Below are 18,263 nucleotides of genomic sequence, written 5' to 3'. Positions count from 1 at the left end.
CATCAGTGAAACAAGGCCAGCCTCAGACAAGGTAATGAATTTCTGTATGCTGGAGGGGGAATGCTCTATAGTGGAGGGGGGAGCAAACCAAAACACCCTCACGAAGACTGAGCATGCTCATTACCCTCCAGGAGCATAGAACATTGAGAGCAGATGGACCTGAAAGAAGGGGGGGGGGAGTTAATTGTCCTACCGAGATATTTATAGTGGCTTGAAATCAAGAAACACAAATGGATGCGTTCCAGAATCTCAGATTCTTGTAACGATTCTGACAACTTTGAAGTGTTTCCTCCCATTCTGATCACACACAGCCTTTCAGCTACAAAGAGCCATAGATTCAAACAGCTTACTTCCTGCTGACAGGGAACACTCCTCACGCTTTTGAGTGTGCTGACTGGGAGACATGTTCTAACTGGCAGTCATTACAAAAGTCTTTTGTGAAATGCAAGGGACAAACCTCTGCATTATCCTTTTAAGACAAACAAGAGGTGACGGATGTGTTCTCAATCTTCTCACTGTAGCTGTAGTTTTACTAATTCATAGCCATAGAAAGGACAGTATTTTAAGGTGGCATGCTATAGCCTGATCTCATCAGAGCTCAGAAGCTAAGCAGGGCCAGTACTTGAATGGGAGACCACCAAGGAAGGCTCTGGAGGAAAGCAGGGGCTAACTACTTCTGCTTCTCACTCGCCTCGCTGGGGTTCCCACAAGCTGGCTGTGACTTGACAGCTAGTTTTACACACCCAACGTTGTTTCTAACAAACCAGTGTTTGAAACAGGCACTCAAAATAATGAGATTGGAATTGTCCGTCCAACTCAAAGGCCTGATGCAGCTCTAGCAACATTGTGTGTGTGTGTGTCTTTGGGGATATGGATCCCATGCATATCAAATGTGGCTGTTAAATTTGGTCAGTGAGCACTATGACTTGCATCAGCTGCCTTTGTAACTCTCCACTGCTGGATCCTAAGGCCGAGAAGCTGGACTCATCTGAAAGTCCATCTCTGCACACCCATGAAATTTGTGCAGGCGGCCCCAGAAATTGCACCGACTCTGAAATCTTAACGGTTTTTCATCCAAGAACTGCTATAAGGCTTACCAATATGCCAAACTCTGCAACATCTTCCTTAAAAATCAGGCTAGCTGAGTGTTTGAGCTTTGGTATGTCAGCAAATCAACAAAATAACTCGAGGGGGGTGGGGAGCAAAAGATTAGGGCCTGAGAAAGGCGTTGAATAAGTCTGCAGACAACCATCTGTACTCATGCAAATGTGGAATGTTGCAGGAATTGGCATGCGTTTTCCCAGATGAGAGCAACCAGTCTGCACCAGTACAGACCTTGCATGCTGGTGACAGGTGGCACTAGCCAAGCATGACTTGCATTTTGCCCCCAGCAATAGTGTTCTGATATCATGGACCTTGCATGATTTGGCATGTGCCAGCAAAGGGACCGCCAGCTTTAACAGATCATGCATGTTCTCAGTGAGAGATCCATGACAGGTGATTTTCTATGCAGTGAATGGATGCCCAAAGGGAAATGTGAGCATTGCATGGAAGCGCATGCCTCACATGCGTTGCTACTCCTTTTACTTAACATCTGTATTGCCTGTGTGTTAGGTACTGTTTCCAGGGTCATAGCTGGGGTGGGAGTGGATCTTAACAATGAAGCTGTGTGGAGAGTGTCTTTCTCATGAGTATTTTGTTAGCATAAAAGACAGACCTTTTTAGTTATACATGTCTTCATCCAGCAGACAGGAAAGGTAATTACTAGTTTATGCATTGGTCAATTGATCTGTATGCCTTTTTTTGAATCAATGCCTATGAAGTCCGAAAAGGTGGGAGTTAAGGCACTGGCAGTGCAATCCTAATTAGAGTTACACTGTTCTAAATCCACTGAATTCAGTAGAAGGCCATAACGCTCCTTAGGATTGTAATGAAGCACTTTGTTATTGGTATGATTATGTTATCTGACATGTAACATGCTTAGTCACCTGAAGTTTGTTCCTGAGATGAAGACTTACTGCAGGATCGTTTTTTATAGTGCAGTCCTAAACGACACAAGCGGTCTAAACCCATTGGTTCAATGGATTTTAAAGCATGTGACTTTGTTTATGGTTGCTTTGGGGCTGCAATGTCTTATTTTTTAAGCAGGCTGTCTGAATACACCCAGAAATAAGTTTTATTTCCTGTATTCAGAAGCCTCCTGTCTATACTGTCTCACAAAAAGCTGCTACGCTTATCTTGTGGGAAAAGTGATATAAATACAAAGGCCTGCATTGGCTGGGCAAACAGCAGGCCTTATCTACCTGCTTCCAGGCTTTCCAGGAGTACGAAGGAAGCATCAGAAGTAGGGAAGCAACTTCTGTGCTGCTGTGATAACATATGGAATCTTCTTGGATAAGATGCAAGGCAGCAAAGAATCTGTTCTTGATGGGAAGATGTCAGGTGGTACATCAGAAATGAATCAACGCTGTGCACACCTGCCTGTTTTTCTTCCATAAGTCCAGTTCCCTAACAGCCATCACAGCAGTGTTCTACTGGTGGTAATTCTGAGTAGTTCCTTCCAGGTGATATCCATTTGACTTGAAAGCCTGAGTGTTAATTGTATAACAAAACCAGCAACAAAAAGGACCCTTGCTCAATACATTAACAAATATGCATCCTAGAAAATCTACAACATGTTCAATATGTAACATAGATCCATATATGCAAAAGAACAGTCAATAACAAAGTACATTATGAGTTCCCCAAGTTTTTGAGGGTGCATATGTGAGTCTTTGTTAGGTGTGGGACACTTTTGTATAATGATAGGGGTTTTTCAGTACATATTTGTTATTCACAGTATTGGTTTAGAGTCTTTTGGTTGTTGTTTTTTGCATCTTTCATAGAGGACCTGCTGGGGTTTTTTAATTTTTTTCTCAAGTGTTAACTTGACCACCAGAAGAGATAGTAATGAAGTGGATCTGCCTACCAAGTCGAACAAATACCTTCTGAGGGCTTGCCCATTATGTCCTTCAAATACATACATGTGTCCCCATCCCCCCTCCCCCAGATGGCAAATTAAACTATGTGATTTCTCAAGCCTCAGATGGGCATCCAACGGTGGCAGGTACCGCAGAATGGCTCACAAGTTGTGCAAGTCTTGTCTGAACCATGCAGTTCTGCTTTAACTTCTGTATAGAACGAATGTTTTGGCAAGAGTGATACATTTTGCAAAATCAAATGATACGCAAATGAAGAATGTCTTTCTTGGCCAAAGAACTCTGAAACAGAAACCTCACACACCCCTGCTTTGTTTTTTCAGAGTGAAAGAATTGAGAAGGGCCAAGGAACCTGAAGAGAGAGACGGCAGCATCCCGTAGCAATGTGACATTGCTTTTCAGACTGTTTTCATTTTCTGTTTTTAGCAGAAACATGCAACAACAATTACAGAATGATTTAATTATTAAAAAAAAAAAGAAACTGACTGCAGGGCCGAGGTTATCGGCTGCAGGATTTTAATAGTAATGTTTAGTCATTACATTTGCACTTTCATGGACAACTTTTAATTTGTTCAGCAAGACATCTTGGAACTCAAATCTTTGGTTGGATCATGGGGGGTGGGGGAGAAAGGTGACACCGGAAGGAGTTTTCATGAGTTGCTTCGCACCGCTCAAAAAAAAAAAAAGAAAAGGAAAAAAAAGAAGCAATTAATTATCCTTTTCATATAGGGCTGTACTAAAACAAAACAAAAACCATGTGGAACTGTACAAATAGTATACCAAAAAAAGCAAAAACCCACAACCCAAGAATGCTATTCCTGCTCCTGCCGCTTACCTCCAAGATCCAGAACCGTTGGGATTCTCCGTGGAGAGGCTTTGATCACCTTCCGTCTTGCTTGCGTCCATCCCCTCCTCCATTTCCTTGCACATCTGTCTTTCTGTTCTTCATCTGAATCTCTCTTTACAACTCACTCTAATGCAACTTTTTAGATCTGCTGGTTTTAAATACATCCCGTGGGGGTTTTTCCTGAAAGCCGTCAAGTGTTTTTAAGGCAAACGGGTATTTGCAGGGGGGTGGGGGTGGGGAGAGAATGGGTGAGCAGCTCAAGCAAAAAGTTCCTTTTCTTGGTGTCTTTTTTTCCCCTCTCTAGGGCCTTCAAGAATATCAACTGCCATGCACTTCTCATATTAGGCACTTTATTTTCTGGCCTTACTTCACGCAAGATTTTTACTTATTTCCTTACAATAATTTGTAAAGCATTTTAGTAACCTGCAGACCTCTTGTGTGACCGAAAAGTCATGTGCAAATAAGCTGACTGGACATTTATACCACCTAAGGGGGGCAGTGTGGTGCTGCATTCCGGCCAGTAAATTTCTTGTTTTGGCTATTTCATCAAAAAAAGAAAAGAAAAGAAAATTTAGGCAGTTTCTGTATATAGAGAGAAGGTAAAAAAATGGAAATGAGAAATATTTGAAAGGGAATATATTGATTAATTGCTAAATATTTTATTCACAAAAGGGTCAATAACTTGGTGAGAGAAATTTGATTATTTGTATAGTTTTGTCTGAATGAAACAGCAGAGTGTGGATGTATTGTTTGTACATATTGTATATACTAAAACAGATGTGCATGAATTCAAGGAAAAAAGAAATGAAAAAGCAAAGCATTAGTGGCTATGGTCTGTAAAATGAAACAAAAACTTTATTTCACTATAAGAAACTTTATTTTAAATGTTCTTTAGAAGAACATTTTGCTAAAGCATGACTAAAACTGCAAAAACAAAAGAGCTAATGTATTTAGACTTAGGAAAAAGGCAAAGTAACATTACTTTTTCAAAGGATATGTTTACATTTGATTTTGGCTACCAGGAGTTTATTTAAATTTTATTTTAACCTTCTGGGTTATTTTTCTTTTCTTTTTAATTTCTCCTTTTTTGCCAATGGTGCCAAGTAAAGTGAATGCTAATATTGCTTAAGAAAAAAAATTAAGTTATTTTGCAAAGCAGATAATCATAAGAATACAAAACTGTATCTAGCTTAACACCATACACACACTCCAATAAAGAACACTTAGAATGAACATAAACTTAAAAAAAAAGAAAATAAAAAGAAAATAGTATTAAAGTAGAAAAAAAATGTTTCACATGTCCATATTTCCTACTGGAAGTCAGACAATGTACTAAAAAATTGCACAAAAATTTTAAAAAAATTAAAAATTAAAAGATGCAAATAGGTTTGTAGGGGTGTCATGGTATATTGCTATTTCCACATAGAGAGGAGCCAAAGAAATCCGTTTAAAATTAGCCGTTTCAATATTGAAGCTAATGTGAAATGTAGACCACGGGGAGGGGGCAGAGCCTGATTTTTAAACCATACTCTGCTTTGCCTGAAGTACTTTGGCTTTTGACTTGATGTAGCTGAGGTCAGAGGTGGACACTGCCTCCCCCCCCCCCCCACATGTGTTTCTTGCTAATGTTCCAAGTGGGTTGATAGATCTTACCTTTTTAGATGCTTACTGTACAAACACTCACTCTTGCTTGACCCCAGCCATCAGGTGAAATGTTTAGTCTTGCTCAAAAGGCTTGTTGTGAAGCCTAAAAATACTCACAATTCTGCGAAGCTTTTAAACTGGTGTCTTTTTAAAAAATAATAATAATTAAAACACAAAGATAGTGGCAAAAAACCCAACCTGGGGTCAGTGCTCTTGGTGCCTTTTCTATCATAATTGTATCTCTTTTAATTACCTTCCTTTCACTGCCAGGATTGAGGGAAAAAAAATAACCGTTATGTGTGCTGAAGCTTGTTCTCAGAACTCTGTATATGTGTTAATTGCTGCTGTCTGGCCTGATTCAATAAAAAGAAAGATGCCAAAGGGATTTGGCTCCCATGCTGTGGGCAGAGGCAGCCTCGAACCACACAAGGATTTTATTGAACAAGGCCCTTGCACAAGAAGTATTCCACTAGTGGGAATGAGAATCTGCGAGGAAGTCCTTTGGAATACTCTGACAGAACTGACGTTTGACAATGGTACGCTCTCCGTCTTCTTTTGTAGTCGCTATGAGCAGAGATCATTGCTTTTTTTTTTTTTAACCTAACAAGAGTAATGACCCCAGTGGAAAATTTTGGTCCCGTTTCCGTTTCTCCCGAGGGGTTTCAGATTTAGTGCGATACTGAAGTGTTTTCACCATTGACCCTTCCAGATCCACAGGTTTGGTGGTGCATCGGCCCTCAACGTGCTGTGCCGGAGCAAATCCTGTAGCAGAGGATGCAGCTTGTCCCAGCAAGGCAGCTTGAGGATCGCAGCCATAGTCCCTCCCCCGGTTTCACGGAGAGCTCAGGGGTCCGGCCACCTGTGTGCTTAAAGCTTGACATGTGCCAAAATGCCTTGCTGAATTGGGGCTGTGACCTTTTGCCACATCAGTGACCTCTGGCACATTCCTCTTAAAATCACTCCCCAAATTAGTATCAAGTATTTCAGCCTGCCCTTACCTTGGTTGTGGGACTTGGTTAGCTACAGCAAAAAAACCCCAGTTGGTCATCCGGGATAACAGGGCTTCCCAAGCAGCAGGGCCCAGCCTCCTTTTGTGTCTCCCAAAAAACTGGAATTGCTCCTTTGTGTGACATCACCTGTGAGAAACAAACCATACTGTGTGAACGAAATAAAGAATATAACATGAACCCCCTCCATGGTTGCACGCTTCATGGCAGTTCCACAGAGTAGTCGGCGCCCAAACAGAGGGGAGGGGGGGTCCCCCAAGACTTGCATGTCAAACTAGTATAGATGTCTCTTTTGTAAGTTTTATTTTTGTAACTGCATGTAAAAGCATCACTGAATCAATGGATCTGTTGAAGAACTCAGCTGCTGGAACCATGCAAAATGTTTTGAATTGCCCTTAAAATATGGAAAATGTTTTCTGAATGCTTTATATTCTTTCTGCTGTAAATTAAAAATGAAGAAAATTTCCCCATTTGAAGTGCTTTTTTAAAAATAGTGTCGTTCCTATTTTTATCTGCAAGGCAGCCACGAAACTAGGGAGTGGGAGGGAACCAGCATTGGGCTTTGGTATATCTTGTCAGCAGTACAACATGGATGGCAGTAATAATTACCAATACTTAATGAGGGCAGTAAGCTAGGCACAGTGGCATCCTATCTCATTGGCCCTGTGTCTGCAGACAAACACTGTTCATCCCATTCAGTCATCTAATATGGCTGGTGGGGGAACATTAAAAGAACTGACGCAAGAGAAGACAGGGGTGGGGGCACAACAGCTTTGCAGCAGCAGTCTTTGCTCAGTAAGAACTTGGAATTTCTCAAGTCTCTTTCAAAAATCCACAGCCATTCTAAATTCCTCTCTATGATCCAGAGGATTTTCTCACGAAATATCAGGAGTGCTTCCACACATGAGGTCATAACCCCCTTTGAATCCCATTGTCTTCTGATTGTGGTAATCTGCTTGCTGTCTGTGTGGAGGAGCATGACAGACATTTGTAATACAAGTCAGTATTCTGGCCAATGCTGGTTTTGGCTCATTCCGCACATGCAGAATAATGCACTTTCAAACTGCTTTTAGTGCTCTTTGAAGCTGTGCGGAATGGCAAAATCCACTTGCAAACAGTTGTGAAAGTGGTTTGAAAACGCATTATTTTGCGTGTGCGGAAGGGGCCTTTATGTTTGCATTGCACAGTGATTGAGGCAGGAGCCCCTTTTAAGCCTTGTGGATGAAAATGCCCATAATACTTTTGCAGCCATACTAACGAGCTATGCACCCACGAGCCCCATATCATTTCTGCCAGACAGTTGCTGTTTCCCCTAAACCTGCAAGAGTAATCCTTACTGGACCCACCCCCAGATTCCTGTCCTCTTTAGGTAGTTCTTTCTTCACGATTGCTACCATTGCTGCAGGTGTGTGAAACTGCCCCAAGTTTCAAGACCTACTTCCAAACATTCCTATAATCAGCTCGGTAGATGTAGATTTCAAATCCTGTGAGCTACTCACCCCAGGAATAAAGATCTGGAACTAACTAAACTTTTAAGACCGCTTGGGTATGGTGAAAGTACCAAGACATAAGGGCCAACGCTGTGGTCTGTGGCATTACTCTAGTGAGTACCAGTTTGGAGAACCAGCTCATATGCAGGCAATAGCCACAAACTAACCCAGGCACAACTTCAAACTGAAGTAAAAGAATTGGGGGGACGGGACACTATGTGTTATCCCCAGCTGTCTGTGTGAGAGGCTTTTCTAACACCAATGCATGGAAGATCCATGTCGCTGCTAATGGATATGCGCAGCAGGCTATGCTTGAAGCTGGCGATCCCCCTCCCTTATCTGTGTGAGGTCTATAGTGTTTTACATCCTCACGTAGCAGAGTGGAAGATCTAGTCAGTGTTTATATCCCACAATAAGAGCAGCTCCAAAATGGCCAAGGACCAAGAGCATCAAATATAGTGGCCTGAGCTCACCACCGAAATATGTCACTGGGAGGCTATACTGGTACTTAATTCTACATCCACGCAAGTCCACCACACCCTGCTGCCACTCTTTCTGGTTCATGGTCTTGTAGCTGAAAGTTCTCCCTGCACATCTTCCAACTCACCACTGCTGAAAGCTGTGCCACAGTCTACCATTTCTGCCCTAAACACCACCTTGCGTGGATTTACTACAAAGCTAGTTGCATTGGCACAAAAGGGCCTGTGCACAGCAGTGTAATTCATGTTTAAATTATGCACTGAAAAATGTACATCCTTCAGCAAAGCTTAAAGTGTACAGAGTAATTCATCTGCACAGTAAAACAACAAACTTTAAAACACCAACAGATCAAGAACTTTGCCTTAAAAAACACAACCCTAGATCAAGAGGAGTATTCCAAGTCCTTGCCAGATGACCTGTTGGATCAGAATTATATAGATCAACCAAAAGATTTAAAGAGTTTAGGATTGCAATGGCAACTATCCCAGCATTAGATAATCTGTTCAAAATCTAGATGCAAGTCACATCAGCTAGCAGGTCCTAAAACATAACCTTACCAGAAGCACAGATCACAGTGTTAGGTTAACGTATAAACCTGAAAGACCACTGAATACTCAAACCACATTTGAAATAATGCCACTGATTTCAGCTGCAAAGATGATCCCATGTTGTTTGTCAGGTGCCATCAAGTCACAGCCGATGTATGACAAGGCAAAAGACAAACAGAGGTGGTTTGGCAATGTCTGCCTCAACATGGCATTCCTGGACTTCCTTGGTAGCCTCCCATTCATGCACTAACAAGGACCCACCCTGCTTGCCTTCTGAAATCTGACAAGATCAGGCTAGTTTGGACTATCCAGGCCAGGAATCAGGTCACGTGAAAGATGGTTTATACAAACAATTGGAGTGTCCTCACACCAACTTTTGCCAGGGAGAGATGGAATAACAATACAATGCAACACTTTTGAATGCTTCACATTCCCATGCCTGCCCAGTCCTTTATGTGGTGCATTTTTATCCCGCTGTGTTCATCCAAGGCGGCATACCTCGATCTCCCTTTTCCATGTTATCTTCTCAACGACCTTACAAGGTATAGTAGGCTGAGAGAATGAAGGGCCTAAGTTTGCCTACTACAATTCATAGCAGAGATTTGAACCAAGGTCTCCCCAGTCCAAGTTCAGCACTCGGGCAGCTACATCACATAGATTCCTCCAGGTCATAGAAAAGTAGCTCTTGGTAATTATTGGTTACCTGAATTATGTTCAGGTCTGCAACTCACCAAGACTGCCTTCTGCTCCGTCCCACAAACTCCTGCCTTTGTCTTACGGCAGTCACTACTTTTTTTTTAATTTTACTGTTATTTTAACACTATTTTTGTAAGCCTCTTTCGTGAACTTTCAGGCTAGGGAAGAGACATCGCAGTGCATATACCCTAACGGTAAATGTCCCAACAATGACAGCAAATTGGCCGGGGAAGCCGGCCTCGATCCCTTCCCCTCGATTTCTAACTTTCTACGGACAAGGAACTCCCCACCACCACCATCACCTATCGAGCATTCCAGCAGTAAGCAATACAGCGCAGGGCTGCAGGCGACGGCGTTTCCTCCTCCTCGGAAGTAAATACTGCTGAGTGCGGACTCGAACGCGCCGCTAAGCATGCAAAGGGTTACTGCAGCCTGGCGGCGCAAAGTTTCCTGCCCGGAACCCCGCCCCGGCAGCCCTCCGGCCAGTGCAAAAGGGCCCGGGCTGTGCAGGAAGTCGTTGCCGCCTGTTTGCAAGAGAGCCGGAGCACAGCCGCCGCCAGCAACATGTGAGTCCGGCCGGGAGGGGGGATTTTCGGGGCAAGGCCCAGGCAGGACCGGTGGGGCGCGCTTGCCTTTGCGCGCAGCCCCGCCGGAGTCCTGGGCGGCCGCCTTCTTCGCAGCGTCGTCCCTGTGAGGAGCCCGGGCCGTCGGGCAGCGCCCCTGCTCGGCGGCGGGGCTTGGTGCCTCCTGGGCACGGGCTGGTTCGAGGGCTCCTTGTATGGCTCCTCCGAGCGCAGCATGAGCAGCGCCCGCCAGGAAGGAAGGCTCCGGGTGGCTTGAAAACAGCCCAGCCCAAGTTGGCTGCTGCAAGCCAAAACAGTCCATTTTTGCCAGGTTTCCTTCGGGGCGTGGCCTTGAAAGTCCCCCTTCCTCTGTACTCCAAGCCGGAAGACTTCTGCAGAACTCTCAAGTTTGCGCAAGGGGGGGTCTAAAACGTACTACGTGGGCTTTGGCGTGAGCCCGTCAGGCTGGCAATGTGACCGGGCGAGAGGCGAGAGCTGAGGGCGAGAGCCTTTGGTGCCACTGTTGAAATACTTGGCCAGTTCAGGCATCATCACATTGCATTCTGCCCATGCCTTGGTTCTTTTGAGTTTTAACCCCTGGTGTGAGTTTCCAGTTGTAGCCAGTAGGCCAACCTGGCCTGGGACCTGCTTTCTCTTTCCATCTTTACTAGCTGCCCTGGCCTGTGGAGGCAGAGCAAAGGCCATGCCAAGCCACAGTTGGCTGTTGCATTTTGGCTCCTTGTGTGGTTGCAAGCTGTGGTTTATCGATTCAGATCTCCCAGTGACCGCTGTTACACTTAGTTCACCTCCAGGCTCTGAATTTCCCTGCTGATAGGAAAGTTTGGGAGGGGGCGACGACTTGCATTAAAAGTTGGTGCAAATGAAGACTATTCAAATTAGTTGTGCACCACTTCCGACGGCCTTGCGGCTTGCATCCTTCTTTGAAAATTGGCTGTGTGAAAAGGGGCAAGTACTGTTTCCTGAAATCTTATTCTGTATAAATTAAAAGGGTTGAAGGCTTCCAGATCAGCAAGCTGGAACCCTGGATTTTGGGCCCGCTTCAGTATCTCTGAACTGACAGGCCAGGGCTTAGGAATTAACATAAGCAGGCAGTTGGCAGCAAACAGACCCTAGTATTATCTCCACACCAAATGATATACATTCTTGGGAAGGTGTTACATGAATGAGGAATCTATGAGCAACTAAAGAATCCTGCAACTAGCAGCCCTGAAATTATATTTGTTGCACGTCACTTTCACTTTCAGTACAGAGCTACAGTTTCCCAAAGGGATCGTGCATATGTTTCTTCAAGGTTCTGTCTTTTGGTATCTGATGAATTATACCCAGCCTATGTCTAGCTGGCAAAAAAAAGAAAAGAAAAGAAAAAGAAATCATTTGTAAACCAGGCTGTGGTATTTAAGTAGGCTTGAATTCCCAGAAGCAAGAGGGGTTTGGAATGGAATTCCAGGGGGAGCAATTACAAATTGCTGCTAAATCACTGGTCGCTTGGCAACTTCTTTTATTTATTTATTTATTTTATTAAACTTATAGGCCGCCTTATCCCCGAAGGGCTCAAGGCGGCTCACAACATGGCTGTTAAATCAAACAGCAAATCGACACATAAACACTAAAATCATTAAAACCGAAGCAGCAGTTTACAACAATAAAAGCTATAAATTAAACAGCCCGACTTATGGGGCAAAGTTGTTTAAACAGGCGCCCAATCGAAGGCCAAAGGAAAAGGAGGGAGGAAGTAGGCAGGGCCTGTGATGGAATCAATAAATAAATAAGGCCCGGCCATAACAGGATGGAAATGGCAGTCTCACTTTCGGTTTTGAATACAATTGCTGTGGCTTGACTCTTCTTGGAGTGGTTCACCCCTTTTAGGAGCACCAGATTGTCACTGATTTGTGTCGTATCTTCTAATAGGAAGCTGGATAACCCAGACTAGTCTGATCTCGTTGGTTCTCAGAAGCTAAGCAGGGTTTGCCCTGGCAAGCACTTGGTTGAGAAACCTCAAAGGTATACCAGGATCATGACCTGAAGACAGGCAATGACGAACCACTTCTGAAGTCTCTTGCCTTGAAACCTCCAGCAGGGGTCACCATAAATGATATGTGACTTGACTGCAAAAAAAATGTCAGGCAGTGTATTGCGCATTTACAATTGATTTTTTTTTGTCAGCTAGACATAGGCTGGGTATAATTCATCAGATACCAAAAGACAGAACCTTGAAGAAACATATGCATGATCCCTTTGGGAAACTGTAGCTCTGTACTGAAAGTGACGTGCAACAAATGTCAGGCAGTGTATTGCGCATTTAGGCACAGGTGAGGCTGCTTTCTGGAATACAGGTGCTTCTGATTCTTCATCCAGCTGTCTCTAACAGCTGGTTCCTTTCGTGGAGCCAAAGTTATGACAGATGGAAGTAAACCAGCAGCTGTGTGATGAATATACCGCAATGTTATCTTGCTGGGATGGGGAGAGTAAGTGTCTCTGTGTTGATCTAAATCTCTGGCTGTAAGCCTGCCCTCGAAACAGACAAATTGGCAACTGCGCATTCGCACGCATCCTCTGTGGTGGCTCCTATATTGGTGCAGTGATCTGCCTAAAGTTATCAGGAAGGCCCCCGTTCCTCTGTCATTTCACAAAATGTTCAAACAAAACTCAGGAGAGCTTTCTTTTAACACAAGAAGCTGTGCAGAAATGGTTCCATTCAGGAGGTGACTTTTATTAGGGATAAATGCCTTCCTACACTGATTGTCTTGTTGCTATAAACAGATACCTTTGCATGCATTGTTTTGGTCATCGTCCCCCCCTTCTACAATCTCAATCCCTCTGCATGTTTTGTCTTTCTGGACATCTTTGCCATTAGATTCAAACACGATAATGTTTTAAAATCTACTTATAGACTGACTAAAAGTTTTTTAATTATACATCATCTGCTGAGTCCCAGTGAGAAAGGTCAACTGGCAACGAAAATAATGAGTTCTTTTGGAACCAGACTAGAAGAAGAAGAGTTTGGACTTATATCCCCCCTTTCTCTCCTGCAGGAGACTCAAAGGGGCTTACATTCTCCTTGCCCTTCCCCCCTCACGACAAGCACCCTGTGAGGTAGGTGGGGCTGAGAGAGCTCCGAGAAGCTGTGACTAGCCCAAGGTCACCCAGCTGGCATGTGTGGGAGTGTACAGGCTAATCTGAATTCCCCAGATAAGCCTCCACAGCTCAGGCGGCAGAGCTGGGAATCAAACCCTGTTCCTCTAGATTAGATACATGAGCTCTTAACCTCCTACGCCACTGCTGCTCCTAGTGTCTTGCTGTTGCCTTGAGCCTGTACAGTCCTGATTAAAAGGAGTTGGCTTCTGTACCGCAGGTCTACCAGTGGCCCCACCAGGTCCGGCCCTGCTTCTGGGAACAACCGTCACCTTCAGCAGGCTCAAAACCAAGTCAATGAGGTGAGCTTGTCTCTCATTTTACTTTGAGTGTACAGGGATAATAACATTGGAACTATTTGTCTTCTCCTGTGATGAATAGTTGGTGCAGTCCTCAGTATTTTTTTCTCCCTCATTTCTTTATGATACCAAGCTGTAACATGATTTTTTGCTGTATTGAATGTATTGTGGTTTGACTGGGAGAGCTGTGTATTGTGGCACAAGAAGAGCAACTTCAGACATGATGTAATCATTGTACCTGTGATGCTGTGGTGTCTGTTTAGGTGTCAATCAAATTGCATCTTCTGCTGTGTTTTGTCTGTCCTGGCTTCAGAAGATAAATGCTGGTTGGATAGAAAAACATTGGTACTTCTCACTGTCCCCCCATCCTGACTTCAGAATTAAGATTGTATATTATTCCACTTAACAAGTTTGTGCAAACATTTTGTTTTGTTTTCAAACACAGGATAGGATTTTTACATGCAAGCTTGTAATATTATAGGGAGGTCAAATTTCTACACTGTTTGAGATGATTGACCATCTAAGCTACGGAAAAAAGAAAAATAAGAGTTTGGATGTATCCCCCACCGTTCTCCTCTGTAAGGAAACTCAAGGTGGCTTACAAACTCCTTTCCCTTCCTCTCCCACAACAGACACCTTGTGGAGTAGATGGAGTTGAGAGAGTTCCAAAGAACTGTGACTAGCCCAAGGTCACCTAGCAGGCTTCATGTGTAGGAGCGGGGAAACAAACCCAGTTCTCTAGATCACAGTCCCAAATGTTTAAATCTCACTGCATGCTGTTGTTTTACTGACTTGGAAACAGTCTGGATCAACACAGGTTTTAGAATTATATCCTGAGTAAGCCATTTGGGATAGGTTGGAGAGACAGGCAGGGTTTCATAATCCTGGGGAGAAATGTCCAACTCCAAACCATCCTTCACCTATCCAGGTATCATATTAACACTTATGTGCTGCCTTTGCGGCACTGCAAATGCAACTGTTTTCTATCCAGAGGTGTGACCAAACCCTTACTGAGGGCTGTCTGGTTTTAGGTGGTGGACATAATGAGAGTGAATGTGGACAAGGTTTTGGAAAGAGATCAGAAGCTGTCTGAGCTGGATGACCGTGCTGATGCCTTGCAAGCCGGAGCAGCCCAATTTGAAACAAATGCTGCCAAACTGAAAAGAAAATACTGGTGGAAGAACTGCAAGGTAATGCCATCGATGTGTGTACTTGAACTGTCAAATATGTCAAAACTAGTTGATGGATCCCCTCCAACACCTGGGAATGATATAAGCAGTGGGTTTCTGTTTTATCATGAAGACCTGTGGGTGGGGAGACCAACGAAAGGGGAGACCAACTGGTTTCACTTAATATCAACTAATGCTTACATTTTCTAGATTTGAAATAACTTGGTCAACTGATTGTGAGGACTTCAAGGTTGCATCCGTAGAAATTACTTTCATTTCCTTTATTGTTTTGTGGCATGAAATGACCTTCAGTGGGTGCATTGTTCATTTTCTTAAAGGAAGCGCCAAATCTCAAAATGCTGCTTTGCTCTGGGATTTGGAAATCACAATGTTTCTCACTAGAAACTGATAATGTTGTCATCTAGTGAAATATTGGTGGATTCCAAAATGACTTTCAGCTAGTGGGAATATTGAGAGTGATTTTTATTTAATTATTTATTTATTGCCCTTTGGTGCTCCCGAGTGTCCCCGTCCCTTATGAGAGGCATTTGGTGGGATGGGGGTTGCAGGCAACTCAGGAAAGTTTTCTACTGGTTGAAGTGTTTTCTATCAGCAGAAAATGACCTTTGGATTCAGGGCTTTTAAAAGTTCACAGTACTGTAAAAGATAAAATTAGAGTATTAGGTTAAATTTGCAAGTTCTAAAAGAATTAAAAATATTTTTTTTCTTACCAGATGTGGGCCATATTGATAACAGTTGTTGTTGTTATCATCATCATCATCATCGGTAAGTATGCAGGTGTGGACAGTAAACCAAATAAAAGTTCCAAATTTGGAGCCTCTCTTCCGTGTTCATTGCACATTCATTACTTGGGATCCAAGGCTATGTGGCCCAATTTTGTAGCCCTTGACTTTTGTCTACAATCTAATCCACCATTTGTCATAGTAGGAAGGCATCAGATGCTCCATTTGGAGGCTATATGCCTGCTGGTGGGTCTCTTATGGTTGAATACTGTAAACGAATAGGTTTCTGCATAGACCTCCTACATATTCAGAAGAGTTATAGTAGAGGTTTATAAAATGACGCATGGGTAAAGTAAATGAATAGAGCTTTTTTTCTGTCCCATAATACTGGAGGTTGAAGGGCACCCTGTGAAGTTGTTGGAAAATAGCTTCAGACAAAAGGAAATACATCATGGGAAGGGCTGGGCCTCCATGCTCGGTTTGGGCCTCTATGCCCTGGAGTAATTGGTTGGCCTGTGTGAAGCAGGATGCTACACTAAGGCCCCCTTCTCAATATTCAGAATAATGCACTTTCAATCCACTTTCAATGCACTTTGAAGCTGGATTTTACTGTGCGGAATAGCAAAATCCACTTTCACAAACAATTAACAATTGTGAAGGTGGATTGAATGTGCATTATTCTGTATGTGCGGAAGGGGCCTAGGTGAATGACTCTTCTGATCCAGCAGTCTCTGGCCCCTTCCGCACACGCAAAATAATGCGTTTTCAAACCACTTTCACAACTGTTTGCAAGTGGATTTTGCCATTCCGCACAGCTTCAAAGAGCACTGAAAGCAGTTTGAAAGTGCATTATTCTGCATGTGCGGAATGAGCCCCTGCTTATATTCTTACTCTGCAAAACACACTTGGTTATTTAAGGCTGTTCTGCTATATTATTCCCCTAAAAGGCAACAAAATTAATATCCTCAAAACCTCTGCTTTTTAAATTGTAGTTTGGAGTGTATCTTCATGAGCTTCTGAAGGAAACCCTGAATTTGACAAAGCTGTTTCAGCAAGGAAACTCCAGTCTCTTACGTCAGACTTGCTGTATCGCCAAGCTTCATGTGGTTGCACAAATCAAACACTTTTTTGATAGTGGAAGTATTAACTTTTATGTAGATTTATGTGCCTTTGTATAAATGAAACACTCTAATTTGTAAATGCTGTTAAAACTGGCTGAGTTAAGATGTGTGTAAACCCAGGAGGGCGAAGTTTAAAATTTCAGAATTTTATGATTCAGACTATTCTGACAAAAATTACTACTTCTGGAATGTATTTTAAAACATTGTCACTACCTCGCCTCCTACATGATATATTAATAGACTGAGAACCAGCTCTTATTTGTGCCTTCCTGGGAAGAGGTTTCTCTTGCCCACACTGGTGCCATATTTGAACAACTTTTGCCTTAATCCCTTCTCACCTAGTTTGGGAGGGAATATGAACTACTGTACAGGCACTATGCTTTTGAAATGAAGATGCTAAGTCTGAGACACTGAGCAGTTAATCACAGTAGTGTATGGAAAGTATTTGGAACAAAAGTATCATCTGCCTTGCTTTCAATCATCATTTCTTGGTGCCTTTATGCTTAGCCCTTGAAGAAGCCCCATAAAGTGTTTTTAGCTTTTTAAAAAAATTCTGAATGTCCAACTTTATTCTGGCTAAAAAAATCTAAAGCTACAAGGAAGTATTACCAAGGAGAAGCGTTGTTAAAAATAATTTCAAATGCATTTGGACTTGCTTTGCATCTTTCCTGTTTGGATTGCCCAGGCAAATATACACGTTCAACCTTTTTCAGATAATGTAGGGTGAGGTATTTAGGACAGGTTGGTGATGAAACACTAGTGATACACAGTAGGTGTATCAGTCTTCTGTATGAACTAAGATCGTGTGCCTTTCTATTACCTCACTTTCACAGCAGTGTCGAGTGGGTAGTGTTTTTTCCCCCTTTTGTACTCCTGTTTCAGGGTTGTTGTTTTTTATTCTGACTCCCTGGTCCAAACTACAGGCAAGGATGGCTCTCCTGCAGGGCTGACAAATCTACCCTACTAACATGGCCAAACTTGTATAGTACAACTTTTGCCTTATTTTCCATCTTTGCCATGAAAAGCACTCGAGCATTTTTGGCTTCTTAAAGATAGTGACGGGAAGGGAGCTGCAGATGGCTTAAAACACTTCACGCACTCCAGGACAGTTTTGTGAATGTACAAGTGCCACCTTTCAAGTTGTATTGGATTTACGCTTCATATTTGTACCATCAGCTGCTTTGTACTGTTTCCTTAAAGCACAGTCTATATATTGTGTAACTTTAAAATGCTGTCCTGTAATAATAAATGATTGTTCCCAAGTTTTTGACTGTACGAAAGCACTGTTTACTAAATAATTGCCTTACGGCTAAAGATCTTCTCCAGACTCTGAAACAGAAAGGAATTGTCACGGGATTCAAAGCACTCCTCAGCTTTAAAGCCTGGCTTCTTAAGTGTGGCTGTTCTACAAAACGTCCCTGAAGGGCTGTAATTGTTTAATAAAAGTGCATTATACCAGTCTGGTGTGTGGTCCTCTTTTTACGGGGGTTGTTGATGTGAAAGAAACACATCCTTTATATCGTAA

At 43.0% G+C, this 18,263-nt stretch overlaps 2 protein-coding genes across 4 annotated transcripts in view; both read left to right on the top strand.

Moving 5' to 3' along the window:
• Window positions 1–6,942, top strand: part of CAMTA1 (calmodulin binding transcription activator 1) — a 58,199-nt gene extending 51,257 nt beyond the window's left edge. For all 3 annotated transcript variants that reach the window (XM_048518483.1, XM_048518481.1, XM_048518482.1), the window contains one exon: window positions 3,302–6,942. In XM_048518483.1, the coding sequence (XP_048374440.1) occupies window positions 3,302–3,359 (58 nt within the window). In that variant the 3' untranslated portion in view covers window positions 3,360–6,942. The remainder of the gene's footprint in view (window positions 1–3,301) is intronic.
• Window positions 6,943–10,111: 3,169 nt separating this feature from the next.
• VAMP3 (vesicle associated membrane protein 3) lies at window positions 10,112–18,196 on the top strand. Its single transcript, XM_048518497.1, has 5 exons — window positions 10,112–10,256; window positions 13,627–13,708; window positions 14,737–14,895; window positions 15,609–15,660; window positions 16,610–18,196. Coding segments are annotated over exons 1-5 (315 nt in total). The 5' UTR covers window positions 10,112–10,254; the 3' UTR covers window positions 16,630–18,196.
• The last annotated feature ends 67 nt before the right edge of the window (window positions 18,197–18,263 follow it).

This window comes from Sphaerodactylus townsendi, linkage group LG16, assembly GCF_021028975.2.
Source record: "Sphaerodactylus townsendi isolate TG3544 linkage group LG16, MPM_Stown_v2.3, whole genome shotgun sequence".
Classification (NCBI taxonomy): Eukaryota; Metazoa; Chordata; class Lepidosauria; order Squamata; family Sphaerodactylidae; genus Sphaerodactylus; species Sphaerodactylus townsendi.
Note: the sequence above shows the minus strand (reverse complement) of the source record. Positions and strands in the feature narration are given on the sequence as shown.

Coding starts and splice junctions, on each gene's coding strand:
- VAMP3 (XM_048518497.1), top strand. Junction 13,709..14,736: donor CTCAAAACCAAGTCAATGAG/GTGAGCTTGTCT, acceptor GTCTGGTTTTAG/GTGGTGGACATAATGAGAGT. Junction 14,896..15,608: donor ACTGGTGGAAGAACTGCAAG/GTAATGCCATCG, acceptor TTTTCTTACCAG/ATGTGGGCCATATTGATAAC.